We start from the raw sequence: 18,840 nt of genomic DNA, 5'->3' as shown, positions 1-18,840 counted from the left end.
TTTCTACTTTTTTTTTTTTTGTCGAAATTTTAGCTAAAATCTAATAAACAATGACACATGAGGCCAGAACAGCCCATAAAAAACACACACTGTCAACAAATTAGTGTTTACATCTGCATATTCAGATTTGCAGATTAGATTTAATCCCTTTTTGCCATAATAGGAAACTTCAAATAATTTTGAAATGGATGTTTTAACAGATAAGACAAACAAAATACAATTATAACACATTTATTTGTGCAACTTTCGTCCCCCACAAAAACAACAAACTTTATTCAAATATAACAGGCATCTGATGTTTAGCTGATATTAATACCAATCGGTCGTGGTGGGTTCACATTCAATATGCTGTCCTTTGATTGAAATAATACACAACTGTGACCAATGATTTTAGAAACACTATCAGAGTTGAAATTTATATACATGTAACATTTGAATTCAAGATTTAAACATTTTTTATTTTATTTTTTGTAAACACTTCACACTGCTGCATAAAAATCAAGCATTTAATTTTGAAAGAATGTGGGCTTTAAACTGATTTACTGTAAACATACATTTCCTCTGGTTTACGTTTTAAAAAAGGACATTTTTAAACATATAGCTATAGCTGAACACAAGAAGACTGCTTGAGAATAAATGTACAAAGCTTTGTCAAGCAAGTGATTATAAAATTCTAAATTAAGTTATATCTTGCTTATTTTAAAGACAGAAAATTTGTCTGAAAACTAATTGAACTTTGTTAATTCAACCACACGTCTCCATATTTAACCTCTAGGGTCCTAGAACTGACATATTTACTCACCATTGATGCATAAATGATCAGCTGTATCCTCATAAATGGATCTATCTCATGGATTTTATAAATACATCAAATCAAGTGTCACAGATTTTCTGTCCTTTGTTGTAATCATACAATTTTAAATAACTTGCATTTGTTTTTTTTTGCATACACCCATGTGTTCACACATTAATATCACACATTAAAAAAAGTAACAAACAAGTATCAATAATAATTAGTATTTCCTCCTGAAGTCTCTTCAGTAACTCAATGGGAAACGTTGAATATGAATATGATGAGATCATGAAAAGACATTTTCACACAATGGAAGAATCTAGGCTGTAAAAAAAATCATTTATTTTAACTTTGGTACATTTCATTAACAGAAAACACTGGATACAACACAATTATGGCCCTTTGAGTGAATTATGTACAAAACATGTCACAGTGCAGTGAGGACGACACACACATTATTCAGTAAGAATTATCAATAGTGTAAAAGGTGAAAACTTTGTGTTTACTAACAGTGAAGAGCAAATCATTCTCAGAAAAATTCAATCTTTCTTCTAATTTCTGAATATAATTAATAAAAAACACAAAACTGTTATATCACAAATCTTCCAACTATGGGTAAATATGAAAGACTCAAAGTGATTAATGCATAAAGAAATGTAACGCTGCAGTTAATTTAAAACATTTCTACACTTTACGTTGCCTTTGATTGATTGTAAAACTATTTATTCTGAACATATTGTAAATATCCTAACATTGTAAGTTTAAACCTCCATGGGAGTGATCTAAATCTATAGACTGTAATAAACCTAATAAAAACAGTAAAATAAATGGTGTTCAACAGTTCACTGAAGTACGAGCTGCTCAGAAAAGACGTGCTACAATCCACAGACGTTAGAGGACAGTGGCTTCTTTAAAAGAGTCCATCCATCTGTTCAAAGAAGAAGAAAAAAACACAAAAAATATTTACCATGATGTGAAAACATCTAACGTGAGCTCCGCCCTTCCCCCGTACCTCTGAGCTGTTTGGATGTCATCGGCTTTAAATATGTAATAAAGAGTTTTTTTGTGGTAGAGCTGAATGGAAAGTGTTTGTGGTGAATCAACTTTCAACACAAACCCTAAAAGAGGCTGACTTTCCAAAGCAGCGACGTCCTGGGAGAACAAACAGAGTGAGAAACAAGGCCATTTCTGATTATCTGAAAACAAACATCGTGGATGCACTGGCCTTAGTCTGTGGGATAAAACTGGTACTGGGCTTAACTTCAGACACGTTGATCCCAAATATCTGTTCTAGGTATTACCACTCACTCCTTCCACCATTATACCTAAGCTAGGTGCTGAGTCACCACCTGACAGTTACACACTTATCACCACACAACACAATAAGCACAACAATAACATCACATCTCACTTTAAAACAGTCAACTCTTCCCCACCCTATCCATTTCCTACCCCAACTCCCTCTTCCCTGTTCCCTTCCCCCCTCCCCTAGGTGTACCACTGCCCTCTCTTTTTATATTCTCCTGATAATAAAGTGTTTCTTACCCTCACAAGTATGTAATAAAATTAATTCATTTATTTAACATTGCATTATATAGTGTTGACCTTTGACAGTTTGTGCAGACAAGGTTAAAAACAATGACCTCACCCCACGTTACGTACATTTATCCAGTAGTTAAAGAAACTTTGGACTTTTTTTTTTTTACGTAACCTCAACTCTACAAAACTATTAAAACCCAGCAGAGAGGAAGAAGAGATGTTTTTGCACAGCTCACCTCACTCGCTGCGTAAGTGTACAGAACTTTGTCTTTGATGACAAACCACAGCCTCTTTCCCTGCTTCTTATTGCTCTTGGACCTCATTAAATAGCCACTCATCGAAGAGTTTTCTATGTTGGCAGAAACCTGAAGCATGTGGAGAAACACAGATGGTAACGCAGCTCCACAGTAACCATTTATACCAGTGGTTCTCAACATGTTCAGGCCATGACCCCCAAAATAAAGGTTCCATAGAGCAGGGACCCTCCAAAATAAAGGTTCCATAGAGCAGGGACCCCCACTGTAGCTGAAGGTGGTTGAACACAGACATGAACATTAAAGAACAGTCATGTGGAGACAGGACCATCTATAAGGGGGAATAAAGGAGAGATTTTTGGGGTCCATCCATAAAGTCAGTAAAATGATGGTCCATTGTTCTATGAATCTGTGATAACCACATTTATTTATTCATCTGAATAATATCCACTGTTATCCAGGAATGTTTATTATTATTATTATAGTCATCTTAAAGATGGAATTCCTGGTTTTAATCACAAATAAAATGGTTCAAAGTGACCAAATATGGTGGAAAAGGAGGTGAAATGAGATTTTAAAAACCACAGAAATTGGTTAAAAGTTGCCAATTGTGGGTAATGGCATTAAAAAATGTATGGAAAATATTGGGCATGACAAATGATGAATGTGGTTAAATTGACAAGAATAAACATGAAATCTGGTGAAAAGAGGTTAAAAGTGACAATAATGTATCAACATATGTGACATTAGGTGTAAAAGTGGTAGAAATGGTTTATAAGTGATGAACATGTCTGGAAAGTAGAAAAAATGTGTAGAAAAGACATTAAAATGTGATGTAAAAGTGTCAGAAATGTAGCAAATATACATTAAAAGGAGCAAAAATATGGCATGAAATAGTGATGAAAATATGTTAAAATATAGTGAATTTGATGTAATTGCAGAAAAAGAATAAAAATAAACAAAAATGGGCTCAAATTGTTCAAAAGATATTCTTAGTTTCTTGAAGGCATCTGGCAACCCCAAATGGGGTCCTGACCCCAAGGTTGAGAACCTCTGATTTAAAGACCTGAACATGTCAAACAAGTGCAAACATCTTGTACCGCTTTGAGCGCTGCTGGTATTTTCTTCTGTTTCCTGCTGAAAGCAAAGGATGATCTGCAAACAGGAGACACAGCCGTTACCGAAGCCCTCTCACCTGAAACACACACACACACACACACACATTATTGCTCAGATTGCAGGTCACACGGGAAGATGTAGACTTACTTCTCTCTTTCTGAAGGGTTGGAAAACAATGGTCACAGACTCGAGCTTCCTGGTTCTTTAAATATTCCAGGGAGTGTTTGTTGGTGGAACATGTGTGACACACCACCTGATGGGAAGAAAACAACTTCAATTGTATGATAATGCAAAGAAGCAACAAACACATGTATATTTGCTTGATATAATGTTACAGAAGCTGTAGATGCTCGTGGGAGAGTTGACGCGCTCTAATCTGAATCAGGTTTTTTTGCACACCTTTCCACATGCACGGCAGTGATGTCTTCTCCAGGTCAGAGAGAACTCACAGGTGCAGATCATACACATGGTGGCTCGTGGATCAGGGATCCAGATAGGAGCTTTGGATCCTAAAGGAGCTCCAGCTTCCTCATCACTTAACGCCACCTGGATTAAAGTTTGAAAATATTAAAAAAATGACAATGTTCAAGAAATCTATTCCAATTGACTTTTTAATGTGTAATGACAAATGAGGAGGTAAAAATGACTTCATATTAATTTATTTATACTGTGGAAAATACAACAAAGTCATTTCAAAGCGCTTAACAATATAAAATTCATAGTAAGAAAGAAAGAACCCAACAAGATCCACATTAATGAATGTTAGCAGTTAGCGTAAGGCCCATGTGTCAAACCCAAGGCTAGGGGGCCAAATCAGGCCCTTCAGAGCATCTGATTCGGCCTCAGGAGAAAGTGAACTTAACAGAGAAAACATGAATCATTGTCACTTGTCAAATCATTCAGATGTAAATTGTTACTGAAAAACTCTTACATTTTCCAAAATGCTGCAATTTTTTCTAAAATGATTCCAAAAAATCTCACCAAAAAAAAATTGTTAAAAAAAAAACAATCTGTCAATTATTGCTTAGAAATTGTCGATGCCTTCCAGGTTTTGCGTCTAATTTATAACTGGGAGGACAAACTTGATGGCACATTAATGTTGGAATAGTTTGTTTTCTTGCCTAAAACCTGGTGCCCACTAGTGATGTAACTGGTCCGTATTTGGCCCCTGAACTAAAATAGTTGAACACCCCTGGCTTCAGGACTGTTAAAGCGTAATTTACCTCATGTAAAGGTTTCCCAGATACGAAGCTGATTTTTTTCTTAGTGTAATCGTTGATGGCTGTTGATATAGCATGAAGCCACTCATCTCTCTCTGTGGCCGAGCTACGGAGAGAGCAAACAGGAAATGACATCACCACACGGTGGTCACAGTTGCCAAGATTTCAAGTAAAAACCGCTAGAGTTAGACACCACAGGATTCTCTGATTCGTTACCTCGCAGAGAGGATGAAGGAGCGCTGCACGCTCTCGATGTTCAGCTCGTTCACCTCCTGACTCGGTTTGCTAACCTGTAATTATTAGAATAATCAGCAGTTATTGAGTCTGTGCATCATGAAAGAAAAGAAAAAGTGACCAGAAAGGAGGAAAGAAATGCTCTCACCTTCATTCCAGACAGAGAGAGCATGTTGTTGAGTCTGAACTGACCCGACTGAAGGGGAGTGGTGTACAGCAGTGTGTCGTTAAACTGAAAGACATGCTTTACAATTAAAACAAAAGCTTTGAATGACTAATGGTCACATTTTATTTCAGGAAAAACGCTGAATACCAGGAAGAACATTCTGGGCTGCATGACTTTCCTGGACAGTTTCTTCAAGGTGCCTTCCTTCAGGAAGATCTGAAAGGATTGGAAAATACTAGATTACTCCTCTTTAGTTTGACAACCATCAGGTTTCAAGATTAAAGTTAAAAAACAAAACAAAAATGTGTATTTGTAAAGGACACATTTAATAAAAAAAGTTATGGTCGTACCCGCCCAGGTTGGACGATTTCATGCTGACCGTTGAGACGACACTGCACCTGAATCAGCTTCTGGAAGTTGTCCTGGTAGAAAATGAATGAAAAAATCAGAGATTTATGTTGGAATTGTGGAAAAAGTTTGAATCCTTTTCTCTCACCCCTTGTTTCATGATGTCATTGGCGTGATTGGCCACCTCCTTCACTAAAGCAAGAGCAGCTGAGAGACAAAAAGAGGAAACAGTCACACACCTGACTGACAACGTCACCATTCCCCTGACAAAGATATGGGCAAGTGGCGGCTTGGGGGCTACATGCGGCCCTTGGCCTCATTTTGTGTGGCCCCTAAAACAAATCCCCTAAAAATTGTAATTCAAAAAGTTTGAAGCAATATGAAGACAAAATATACAAAGATGCACAAAATGTTAACAAAGTACACTGAGTAATAAGAAAAACACAAAAAGATTTCAAAAATGACAAAGACACAACAAAAAACCCACTTAAACACACAAAACGACAACAAAATTAGACTTAAATTAAATTATTACACAAAATAACACGAGAACTAACAAAATAACAAATAACAGACAAAGTGACAAAACATTTCTGAAAATGAAAAATGCACAAAATGACTAATAACACAAAACCACACAAAAAGAAAACAATTTCCACCTCTTAAAAACATGCTGTGTTTACCTTGAGTGTCTTTGTAGTCATGTGACTCTTCAGACAAGTTTTTTAGATAATCTAGAAAAAACAACACACACACACACACTCAGTGTAACAGGTGTTTTGTTTTTTTGCTAAATAACGTCTCAGAGACCTTTGGGTGTTTACATAATGTACCGATACAGGAGTGACGTACGGAACATTCTTCACATTTCTGTTGTAAACCCTGATCCATTACATTCCTAAATCACGAGGTTTGCACATGTTAAAGCTTGTGTTACGTCACCTGATCAATCCTATTACAGTTCATAGAGAAGCAAAAACTTCTAACTGTATTTCACTTTGTGGACACCAGAGGGCAGCACAACACATATGATTCAAGCTCACAGTTAACTTTACTCTGATAATGAAGTGTTTATTCAGCCATAATCATAACAAAGCAAGAGTTGCTAAACAAACAGTTTGTTTACCTGTGAGCAGCAGCTGATACTGAGGAATCCTCTGAACAGGTTTTAGTAAATAATGCTTCAGTGCCAAGTTGGCACAGCGTGAACTCGCCTGAATATCAAGTGACACATATTAACCAATGAGAACCTCCCCTCCAAACACATTCCAACAACAGGTTCTAGTTTGCATCACTACCTCAAATGTCTGCACCACAGCACCAAACGCAGAATTCCTCTTCATCTGTTCGTCCAGCAGAGCCACATTCCTGTCAAACTCCCTGATGTAAGTGGAATACATCTTCAGATAAGGTCCTTTCTTCAGGAAAACATCTGCAAGCTGGTCGTTGTCGTCCCTCCAGAATACATAGAAGTAGAACAAGAGAACAAAGCTTATCAGTTTGATCAAAGGTTATTGATTGATTTGAACTATGTGTTAATAAAACTATTAAATGTATAAACCAGCATGTCATTATGAAGATACCTGAACTGTTTTATTACACTGCTCAGCTACAGAGGCTTTAATGGACCTGGTCCAACACCCATAGATCATCAGTGTGCAGCACATTACAATATGCACACATTCACTACAATATGAAATAAAGGTGATAAATCATAAAGCGGTTCGTACACAGAAGCACTAAATAACATTTGAAGATGTTAAATTAGAGGCAGATGTACTTCTCTGTCTGCTACAAACACATTTAATAATGTTGAAAACTCAATAAACAAATACAAATATTGTTTAATAAACTTTAAAACCTAATATTATTTTTTCCCCCTAATTTAATGTGTCTGCTCCGTCAGGACTTTGCTCTTGCATGGAAAACGTCATCAGCAGGTCTGAGCTCCTGAGCAGTGCTGTGTCACCACACGCTCGGATGTGAACATTGATCCATCGCTGCGTAAATGACGCATCTGATCAGCTGATTCTGGCCTGACGCTTCTCGCCATTAACTCGACAAGAGATTTATGGTCAAAACATGAAGAGAAAGACAGACGCACTGGAGCGTGATGTCACTCTGGACGCACTGCACACACACACACACAGCCTGGTGTGCTCAGCTGTTTCTCTCTCACACACACACACACACTTTAATCTGCATTTTCTTATTCCATGGCTGTTAATATTGACTATTGTTTTATTTAAATTATTTCCTTATACTAGAAAGGTTAACTGGAGTCTTTTTTTTATCTCTGCTGTGTTTTGTGTCCATTTTTACAGCAGCTGATCTCTGCGTGTGTGTTTGCACTGTTTGTCAGTCGTACTGAAAACAATCACAGCAAACAGTTCCAGATTTGATGAATTACATTGCATTCACTGCATTGATTTATCTGCATTTCCTCCTCCCATTTTTCTGCACCCCTCATGAGATCCGCCTACTTTACATATTCATCAGAGGTAATCGCGCTAAATGGATTGTGGGCGTATTGTGACGCTCTAAAGAGTTCAGTCCTGATTCCCTGAGGTTTGTACCCTTTATTAGTGCAGAGTGACGTTTGCACACGTTTTTAATCCGTAAACAAACACAAACTACAGGAGTTAAACTGGCAGGAAAGTTGATGGTTTTTGTACCAGTTGGACACTCTCTGCTTCAGCTCCAGCAGCAGGTCCTGGTTCAGTTCATAGAGCTGAGGAAGGTAATACAAGATCTGGTTGAGAAGTCGCTCCTCAATCACGGGTTTCCCACTCTGACGAGACGCTTGAGACACGACATCACGAAAGTCCTGTTTGTGAGACAAGAACAAGATGGAAGCTGAAAATACCGTAGTATCGTAAAGGTGACGAGAAACAGAGAAAAGACATTAGAGTGAAGACGTAAAGCTTTTAGAGATAAACCAACAAAAACACTATTTCTGGAAGAAAATACAGATTTTAATTGTGTGGGAACAGATTCATTTAACCACCAATGTACAGGTTAAATATGTATGTTTTATGAAATGAGTAATTAGCATGTGTTGATCACATGATCATGTATTATTATATTCATGTTACTTTTTGTAGACTTTCATATACATTAACTATAAAAATCTACTTTATAAACATTGTGTTCATATAAACTGAGATGTGTAAGAATTTGAAGATGAAGATACTGTTTTATTTATTGATGTTAATTTATTTTATTTTAAACTGTTTTTAAGTTTCCATTTACATGATCAATATAAATCAAATCAAACATTATTCCATATAATTCTAACTGTATATAATGTAATCCACTGTCTTCATAGAGAAGGTATTACTTTAATCCAGGTGAGATGAGGTTAAATGGTTCCTTCAGAATAAAGGTTGCAGATCCCTGGTATAGATTGTGCTGTTTATGGTGTGAAAATGTGTCGTCTATGATGTCTTTAGGTTGGGAATGTTGTGTATATATCATGTTAATATTGTAGCAGCAAAGTGTCAAGGTTATCTTTAGTATAATAATAATAATAATAAGTCATATATAAACTATCTACTAATTTCAGCCTCAACACTCAACCATGGTTAGTCTGCCATCAAACTATTATTATATACTATTATATACTATTATTATACTATTATTATTCTGCATGTTCTTCTACTTTTTTGTGCAAACAATCACCAAATGTTGCACAAAGATCTCGTCCCATGCCAGACTGCTGCAAAACAGACCAATAGTCCTACAGGTGGCGCTATAGCAAGACTCTAAAGTTTAACAGTTTGAAAATTCACAATAAATCAACCATATGTGCTACAGATTTACAACTTTCACCAAATTGTAGCCCAAATACTGAAGAAACTGTTGTAAATTATGAAGTCAATTTTCTCAATAAACTATAAAACTTTTCTTCTCCAACAATTTTTGCTTAATTGACACCAAACTTGCTACAGCTCATGTTCAGACTGTAATCCACAAATGATTCACAAACAACTTGCAAATTTAAGCAAAATACATTATCAACGTTCACAAAAAAATGACAGCAATTTGGAGTTATCATAAATTATGTTTGGAAGAATATTTGAATTTTATCTTACAAACTATCTTTCTATAAATATACATCATATATTTCTAAACATCAGTTTCTCACTTATGGATTAGATGCGATGTGTGTATTTTTGATGGGCTTTAAACGCTAACGGCTGCTGTCTTACGTACTGTACAGATGACTCACTTAACTCACAATTAAACTGAAAATTTCTTATGCCAGAAATTGTCAGTTTAAGCCTCAACTGATGGAAAATGAACATTACAATGTCACCTTTTCCATCTTCCTGTATTCTGCTTGTTGATCAGAATTGACTGATCTGGTTTAAAATTGCCTGGCCCCAAAAATTGCAGCACAGCAGCTTTAATTTGACTTGATTTTACAAAAACTCACTGTGACTTTAACACGACATACAGTATGTAACAGATGGAAGGAATAATGAAGGAGGTTCTAGTGGAGCAGAAAAGTCTGATGATGAAGACGTTTAGTTGGTTTATGAGGCCACATGACATATAAAAGTACAAGCTCCTGCTGATGTAGTGTGGGAACTTTTTAACTTACAGTGACAGAAGAAGTGGGAATTATTTCATAAGATAAGATAAAAATGCTGAATATATTCATAAGTAACCGTCAACTAATCCCTCCCATTTCTGTATTTCTAGGGTGAAATAAACATTGTAAAATCTAAGCTTTATTAATGGCTGGAGTGTTTGTTTGTTTGTTTGTTGGTTTTGCTTTAAATGAAATCCAGAGAAACTTTAACATAATTATATACGTATATTCATCACAATAACTCAAACCAAACATCTCTCACACTGTGTTTTAAACAAAGGTTAAAATAAAACACGACTTTTTAAGATGATCTTCAACAAAAAACAAAAGCTGATCCTCACTTTACTTTATGATAATGATTCGTTTCCTCTGGGGGAAAAGATACTTTATGTGTTTATTATATACAGTACGAGGCAAGATAAATGTGGAATAATACAAAAATACAGCAACACGTTGAGCATTTCAAGTCCCTGCTTTGTTACATGAACCTGATTTTTATCTCCACAGGATAAAAATATCAACACATATGAAACCTTAAAATGACATTATCATCATCATTATGAGGGACTCGAACTATAATTATAAACTAAATTATTAAACTACCATTTATGGCTCACACACAAATAAGAAGTAGTTTTACTGTACATGAGGGATGTACAGTAGTTATTAAAAAAACTACACTAACTACACAGTCACAACTCTTACCACATGAAGCAGCTTCAGGACGTCGACAAATCTGAAGGAAAACAATAAAAAGAAAGGAAATTAATACAGTTAATTAATATAAAGAAACGTATTATTATCAAAAACAAAAACAAAGTGTTTTATTCTAATATTGTCTAATATGAACTGGACTTGTAACTATTTTAAGTGTCAGATTGATCAATAGTTTTATTAATCTAGAATTGATCATTTACTTCTTACAGAGTTGCTGGTGAGGCGTGGGAACAGTTTATACTTTTTTACTCTTGAAAGATTGTTTCTTATTCTACGAAAAGAAAAGAATAATATTTCTTACACTTTCTCAGAGTTCATGATCTCAGTGACAATGTGACGTATCCTGGTCGTCTTCTGAGCGTCAAACAACGGTGAGAAAACATTAGCAAACATTCACTGGTAAATATAATAAAACACAAGCAGAGATGGAAATAGTACTGATATATCTACTGTATATAAAGTACTGTTACTTGATTGAAATTATGCTCAAATTCAAATACAAGTAAGTCATAAAATACTCAAGTACAAGTAAAAAGTAGCTCAAATAAATAATATTCAAAGTAAAAGTTACTTTCACCTCCAACGTTTATTGTTGGTAATAAATATTGTCATACATTAAACATCTCACGTATAAACTTAAAAATGAAGAGAACTTAATTTATTTTCCACACATTTTCCATGTATAAAATAAAAGGTTTGCCAAAATGTACAAATCTTTTTAAAATAAAACCAATTCATTCAATTCAAAATAAAAATAAATTCTCAGGCTTTAAGTATAGCTAGAATTATGAACTCTAACACAGTTCCAACATAATATAATATAATATAATAAGTAAAAACCACAACCTGAACCAGACAAAGTGGCGTTGCTTTGATAAACGACTAAAAACACATGTTCAGTGAAAATGTGATTAATCGTGCAGCCCTACCGTCTTCTCCTCTGTGGGCTCAGGGTTACTTTTACATGAGGTGGTGCTACTGTCATCATCATCATCATCATCATCATCATCATCATCCTCGTCTGAACTGTTGGCTGTGATGTCATCGTCTGAATGGGCCTCATTTTTCAAAGCGTCCTCATCCTCTGAGCTTCTGTAGAGACATTAGAGGAAAGTGGACACTTTGTAAAGTAAACCCTGCATAATATACTATTTTTATTATTATTATGATATATTCTGTGTGAGCATGAGTTTACAGTGGCCTCTATGATTTCATCCATTATTGGTCCAATAATAGTATTTGTGTTATTTTATCCCAATAAAACAGATGGAACTAATAAATGGAGGTGATAACAGAGAATACTGGAACACCCTCCTCATCAGGAGCCTCCAAAGATCCAGTTTGTTCAGAACAGTGTTGCTGCCAGAACACGAGCACATTGCCCCCATCCTCCGTGCACTGGCTCCCCATCCCCAACCCTCCTGCACTCCCATCACTGTCTGCACGGTGCAGCCCCCACTTACCTTCACTGAACTGCTCACACCACACCCCTCAACCAGGACCTGGTCACGCCCAGGACACGGCTCAAAACAATGAGTGACAGGGCCTTTGAAGCTGCTGCCCCCCGTCTGTGGAACGCCCTCCCAGACCACCTCAGGGCCCCACAAACAGTAAACACTTTTAAGAAAAGACTTAAATATCACCTTTTTACAGAAACTGGTTTTAACAGTTAATGCCTCTGTTAGTCCCGTCTTTTAATATATGTTGGAATGTTTTAATCTTGTAGCAGGTTTTGTATCAAATGTAAAGTGCATTACAAATAAAATGTAATATTATTATTATTAATAACCCATGCTATGTGTTAAGCTAACAATAAATGTGTGACTGAGAGCTGGTATGGAGTTTGTTTGCAGTCAGAAAGGAAAAAACTCCTGTGAGTAGAAAGGTTTACATTGAGGTGTCCACATGTGTCCACATGTGTCCACATGGTGTTCACATGTGTTCACATGTGTCCACATGTGTCCACATGTGTCTCCTCCAAAACCCTGAAAGCATTTGGAAAGAATGACCTTGACTTTTAATAAAATCTGCTTAAAGCTGAGGAGATTCTTACTTTCTTTCAGAAACAGGATTAATATCACACTTTGTGTCTTTCCTGTAAAACTTAGTTTGGCAGGAATCAATTTTCTCTTTATTTCTTTATAAAACACTGACCTTTTATTGGCAAAAGCAAAGATGTGTAACTTTTGTCCCAATGGGGGCCAAGAAAATGATCAGCATTTATGTCCACATTTAAAAATAATGAAAAATCTGAGCATTAATACAGGAAAGAACAAAAGGTTTGTGTTTTTATTGTCATTTTGTATATTTTTCTCTAACTTTGTGTATCGTAGAGTAGTTTTGTGTATTCATGTTGTTGTTTTATGTGTATCTTAAAACTCATGCCACTTTATTGGTAGTTTAAAATGTTTTGTTAGTTTGTCCTGTAGATTATTATTTTATCATCTTCCCCAAACCCGGTGATTTTCTTTATTTGTAAAACTAAATACTGCTGACTGTGCACTTTATTTTAGTCAAAGAGCTGTAAACAGATCAGCAGTGGAACCTGATGGACACGTTTATTTAGTTTATAAAATGTGAAAAATGAAAGAGTAAAGGAAGTGATATATTTTACTATTTTGGACAGCAATGTTCTAAACTTTTAATCTATATTTGAGATAACAACAACAATTTTGCATTGTTTCGCAGGTATTGTTCAATGTTTTATAATAAAAAAAGATTGGAATATTCAAGGTGTTTGCTCTGTTAAAAAAAAAAAAAAAAAAAAGTGATTGGCTTTTCAGGCTTTTAAAAAAATCAGTGATTAGCCATAAAATTGCAATCAGTGCGATAAATTAAACTTTATCGTTATGTAAAACATTTGTTTTAGGTCAAACATTTTTTCTTCTTTTTAACGGATTATTGACGATCCCTGTCAGCGCTACTATATGCACACTAAGACAATAGAGCTTCAAAACTAGAACAGACAATAATAATTAGTCACTTTGTTTCCCCACAAACATTTAAACAGAGCTGTACCAAAGATGCATCACATATTAAAAATGTTCATTTCTACATAAGGCATGACTTCCTGGAATGCAAATTACTTCAAAAATACAAAACAGTCAAGATAAATACAACAAGAAGCTTATAGTTTAGATTGTGGGGTGCCTCAGGGGTCAGTCCTTGGACCCAAACTCTTTATTTTCTATTTTAAAACAATATTGTAAATGTTTCCGTATTGCTTCTACTGTATGTATTGTGTTTGCAGACAATACTATAATGTCAATAAATGATCTATGATTCTAGATAAAACATGAATAACAGGGATTGAAGTGTTGTTGAAAAGCTGAGCTGGAAATCAAAAATATTACTTAAACAGGAAAATATGTAAAACAATTCCTCAGATGATCAAGCGTTTCCGTAAAAGGAATTAACTTATGGAACAATCTCTACAGAGAAACCAAAAACTCTATTCTTCTGTTTTAAAGAAACATTAACGCTTGTATGAAGTGGTGGATGTAATATTGTTTTTCTGTTTGTTAATGTTTTAATTAGGAACATGTTCCAGGATATAAGATGCTGTTTGTTTATTATATTTACGTTTCTACTATGCATGGTATGATTTCTTATATTTGGATTATATTTATCATATATTTATTATTATTAATTTATATTTATTATTATTTATTAATATTTATTTCTAATGCATGTTTGATTTGTTGATCAATATTTTTTTATATAAAGCTTTTCTTCATTCTGTTCCTTTTTATTTAAAAAGGAAGTTATTTTTATTTATCCTATTGTTATTGAATGAAATAAATAAATGGGTCTGTTTGTTCACAGCTCGTGTGTTTTTAAATTCAAACATGTGATTGTTGAACTGCTAAGCCGTACATACAGTTACACAAACTATAATCCTATTTCACCAGCTGACTTTTGTTCATTCACAACTTTACATTCTTTATTTACTACAAGCAAGAATGTACGTTAGCAGTGGTGCTAAAACTGGGGGGGGGGGGGGGGCACAATCCAAGAGGATAGTAAGGAAAGCTGTGTGTTAATAGTGGTGGGCGGGGCCATTACCAAAAATATATATCAACATATACAAGGCTACTGCCTTGTTCCATTTATTTTAATATTTGGGGAATGGTCTACCATGTGATGGTCCGTGTGATCACAGAGCCACATTATTAACGTTTAGAATAACGACCAATCAGATTTTTAATAGAGGAAAGATCAGGGTTTTGTCTGTTTTTTGTTATTTTGTATAATTTTCTCTAACATCCGTTTTGTTTTTTGAAATTATATTGTTTATTTTTGTTGTTTTGTATTTGTTTGTGATGTCATTTTTACCCTATAAATTTCTGTTTTTGTTTTTATTTTGTCTGCTTTTGTTTAATTTTGTACATTTCTGTTGTTGTCTTTTTAATATCTTATTTGGAGCAATTTTGTGTATTTTGGTGACCGCACAAAATTGGAAGGAGGGCCCCATTTGGACCCTGGACCACCAGTTGCCCATGTCTGGTCCACCCATTGAAAAAGTCTAACATTATAAAGATGGTTCGATTAAGAACAAAGACATTGATTTTGGCCAACAATGATAGTGATTTTTTTTCATTTTTGAAACTGATACGTAATCAATATATTGATCTAAATCTCTTCCCAAATGTAATTCAATCTTCCACGACTTACGGTCTGTCTTTGGTTTAATGTTTGTTTAAATGTGTTCAATAATTTTGTCAATAGTCAAACAAACAAATCAATCAATGCCAGTGAAAACATCACCTTTGGTGGAGGAAACAAACATAACGTGTACAGTAGTCGTTGTTTCTGCTTCTAAAACTGGGTTTGATGAATGACTCATAATCAACATATGCATAGTTGCACAAATCAAAGTCTTTTTAAGTGATGTTCACGTCACCAACCAGTTCTGCCTCTAGTCAGTTTATTAAAGCTGTCACTGTCTTACAGTCACATGACAGCATACCTGTCAGACTTCCTCAACAGGATTTTAAAACAACACTCAGTATCTTGTGTTGAAGCTTTTTCTGAGAGGAATGAAACCCTCACTTCAGAGCAACAATAGCAACTATAGCGTAGAAGAACATGACCTACCTCAAAGCGCCTGGTGGGACACTCTGTTGTTGACTTGTGGTTTTTACCAGGGACATGTAAGGCTCTTGTTCTTCATAAATGCCCTCGTCACTGTACGTGGAACTCGTCCAGGAAGGAAGCGACACAGCTTTCCCGACATCCACATTTACATAGTCGGCTATTTCCTCGTAGTGATTGACGTTCTCATAAGACGCTTCCCCTGGTCCAGGAGAAAACACATCTCCATCCACGCTTTGCTCCACACCGATTAGCGGCCACGATGACTTGCGTTTAGATCTGCTGGGATCCTCTTGAAGGTTTGTGTGATTGTCCTGGTTCATCTGAGGACTCTGTCCGTGGTCCCTGTCAGACGAGTCCGAGCGTTGGCCTCTCAGCGCCGTCAGCTTGGGGAGCATCTTTGGCACGGAGAGCTTCAAGTCCAGCAGTCTCCGAAAAGAATTCCTCCTCTGGCCGTCAGAGCGAATAAAATCAGAGGCAGAGAAGGACTTAGATTTAGGTTTGATCAGGTTAGAGCGAGGAGGCTTGAGAACACTCGGTGTTAAAGAGTTTTTCCTTGTTTTCTCCTTCAAAGGCAGCTGTTGATGTACCGGACTCTTCATTTCATCTCCTGATTGTTGCAAATCTTTCTCTGGAGGTAAACCCTCTGCCTGTGAGCACCTGAGTCTCTGGGGCTTCTTTGGAGCTACTTTAGTCACCACGTTATCCACTGCTGCTATGGTGATGACAGGAAGCCGGCAAGGCATTGCTGGTAGACCGACAGAAGGAGTGTGTGGGCGATGTGTGAGGTTCTCGTCCCCTGAGTTTTTTTCGTCAGTTCTTTTCCAAAGCAGCTCTTCTTCCCCATCATCCACGGATATCTCCATACCCCAGTCCCACCCTCTATCATTCACGCTCTTTGGAAACACCTGAGCCGAGGTTTGAGCTGTTTCAGGTTTGGAGAGAAATGGCTTCTTCCTGGGGGGCGGGGCTGGCGGAGCAGAAGCATTTCTTGGCATTCTGTTTTCACTAACTGGCATTGACGAGTTGCTCCTCCTTTCTGATGACATCTTCACCTCTTTAACATCTGTTTCTCTCCAATTAGGAGTCTCTTCCTTATCCTCCTTTACTGTTTCCTGATTGGCCAGGGCAGACTTCCAGGGTTTCCGTGGAACAGGGACTGGATTGTTAGGGGACACTGGGACTAGGTGGGCCTGGGGAATGGGATCATCTTCCTGTGGTGCATTGTGAGGTAGAAGGTTTGCATTAAGCTCATCACTCCTCCATCTTTGAGGGCGGGTCACTGGAACCAATGCGTCAGTGCAGATGTTGATACGTTCGTCTGAGGGCGGGGGATCTCGGGGGGCTTTGTGGTCAGTGGCTTGAGTAGTGGTTGAAAAAGTGTCTCTCACTTGTTGACTCAAGTTGTCTTTTTTAAAACGTCTGTTTTTGGAGATTCCTTGTGATGTAAAATGAGTTATTTTACTTTCTTCAGCATCATTTTGTAAATACGCAGCTTTTAAGTCTCCTTCCATTTTTGTCACGTTTGTAGACGAAGTCCTGATACACGTGCAGTTTTCTTGGCTACAAAGGCAAATGGGAATGATGTAATCCCAGTCAGGCTTTTTGTTCTCTTGTGGATTTACATTCTGAGAATTATTAAAATGAACAGTTTGATGCTTGGATTCCACAGCAGGGCTGAGTTTAGACAGGCAGGGTTTGGGGGCCAACGCTGGTTTGGTTCTCCTGGGCGTGCCGAGACATAACGGCGAGTGGCCACTGCCCTGGTGGATTGTGGGTGATGATGACCCGAGGGTGTCATCATGGGGCAGCTTTGGTTTGGGGGCAACAGGTGGTTTATAAATGCCTGAAAAGAACAACATGATAAAGTTTCTACTTTGAAAAAAACAAAAGACAAGTCATATCTGAGTTGAATGTTTGCAATAAAGAAATAAATAAAAAAAAAACATTAAAGCTACAGATTTATTATCAACCATTCTAAGAGTATTGATCCTGTAATCAGCCACGTGCTCTGTTCTATCTTTATAATCATCTTTACAGCAATGATCCTAAACTAGTGATATGTTCATGTATTAAACCGTGTCACTGGTTTTACTGGTAAACATTAATACATTAAGAGATACTGTAACAGATGAACGTGTTTCCTTAAAACCAGTTGTAGAAACTAAATATTACGATCATCTAAATCCGGTTTTTTCCTTCTGTTTTTTTTTTTAAAGCCTCATTTTTTAATAAAACACAGCCTCGTACACAAAAAGTTGCACAAAACAAATGTTTTAAACATTTAAATCGCACTGAATAAATAATAAGATTAACTTTAAATAAACAGCCGTAAAGTGACGTCATTACTCACCTGCGCTCATTTTTGTTCCATTAAAATCACAACAGCGTCAATAAAAAGTCACACAAATGTTCAGCAGTTTGTTCTCAAACCATATATTAATATTATTAATAATAATAATAATAATAATCTGTGTGAGTCCGACTCGAGCCTCTTCAACAAACAGCTCCGACTGAGTGACGTAACAGGACGGGTTGCCAGATAGTGTGGACCATTCCCCGCCCTGACACAAAAAACACCAACTGCATACCTTAACCTGCTGTATATACTGAATGTAAATTACTCATTTTATTTATTGAACATTTTTACATCACCTTTCAATCTGTAATAAGCAAATACAAAACCGGATTTGTTCGACTTGGCAACGTGTTTCCTGCGTTCAACTATTTTATTCTAATCAGCATTAATTTTGTTGACA

At 36.3% G+C, this 18,840-nt stretch overlaps 1 protein-coding gene across 3 annotated transcripts; it reads right to left on the bottom strand.

Annotated features, from left to right (window-relative positions):
* Positions 1–1,118: 1,118 nt before the first annotated feature.
* On the bottom strand, positions 1,119–18,585 carry LOC114465920 (FYVE, RhoGEF and PH domain-containing protein 6-like). 3 transcript variants are annotated; one of them, XM_028451289.1, is made up of 21 exons: positions 18,435–18,585; positions 16,085–17,927; positions 11,917–12,079; positions 11,289–11,341; positions 10,976–11,006; positions 8,349–8,500; positions 6,972–7,128; positions 6,800–6,887; positions 6,357–6,407; positions 5,822–5,880; positions 5,676–5,747; positions 5,473–5,541; positions 5,308–5,391; positions 5,142–5,215; positions 4,929–5,031; positions 4,105–4,251; positions 3,853–3,958; positions 3,687–3,781; positions 2,569–2,697; positions 1,806–1,945; positions 1,119–1,721 (listed from the first exon to the last, which is right to left on the bottom strand). In XM_028451289.1, the coding sequence occupies exons 1-21, from the start codon at positions 18,442–18,444 to the stop codon at positions 1,685–1,687; spliced, it is 3,663 nt and encodes a 1,220-aa protein (XP_028307090.1). In that variant the 5' UTR covers positions 18,445–18,585; the 3' UTR covers positions 1,119–1,684. The 3 variants fall into 3 exon arrangements, 2 of the variants coding, with proteins under 2 accessions (XP_028307090.1, XP_028307091.1); XR_003674365.1 differs by lacking the exon at positions 1,119–1,721 and having other exon boundaries at positions 1,926–1,945; positions 3,687–3,741; XM_028451290.1 differs by lacking the exons at positions 1,119–1,721; positions 1,806–1,945 and having other exon boundaries at positions 2,538–2,697; positions 3,687–3,741.
* Between the last annotated feature and the right edge of the window lie 255 nt (positions 18,586–18,840).

Source organism: Gouania willdenowi, chromosome 6, assembly GCF_900634775.1.
Source record: "Gouania willdenowi chromosome 6, fGouWil2.1, whole genome shotgun sequence".
NCBI lineage: Eukaryota > Metazoa > Chordata > Actinopteri > Blenniiformes > Gobiesocidae > Gouania > Gouania willdenowi.
The sequence above is the reverse complement of the archived record's forward strand: the minus strand, read 5'-3'. Positions and strand labels throughout refer to the sequence as shown.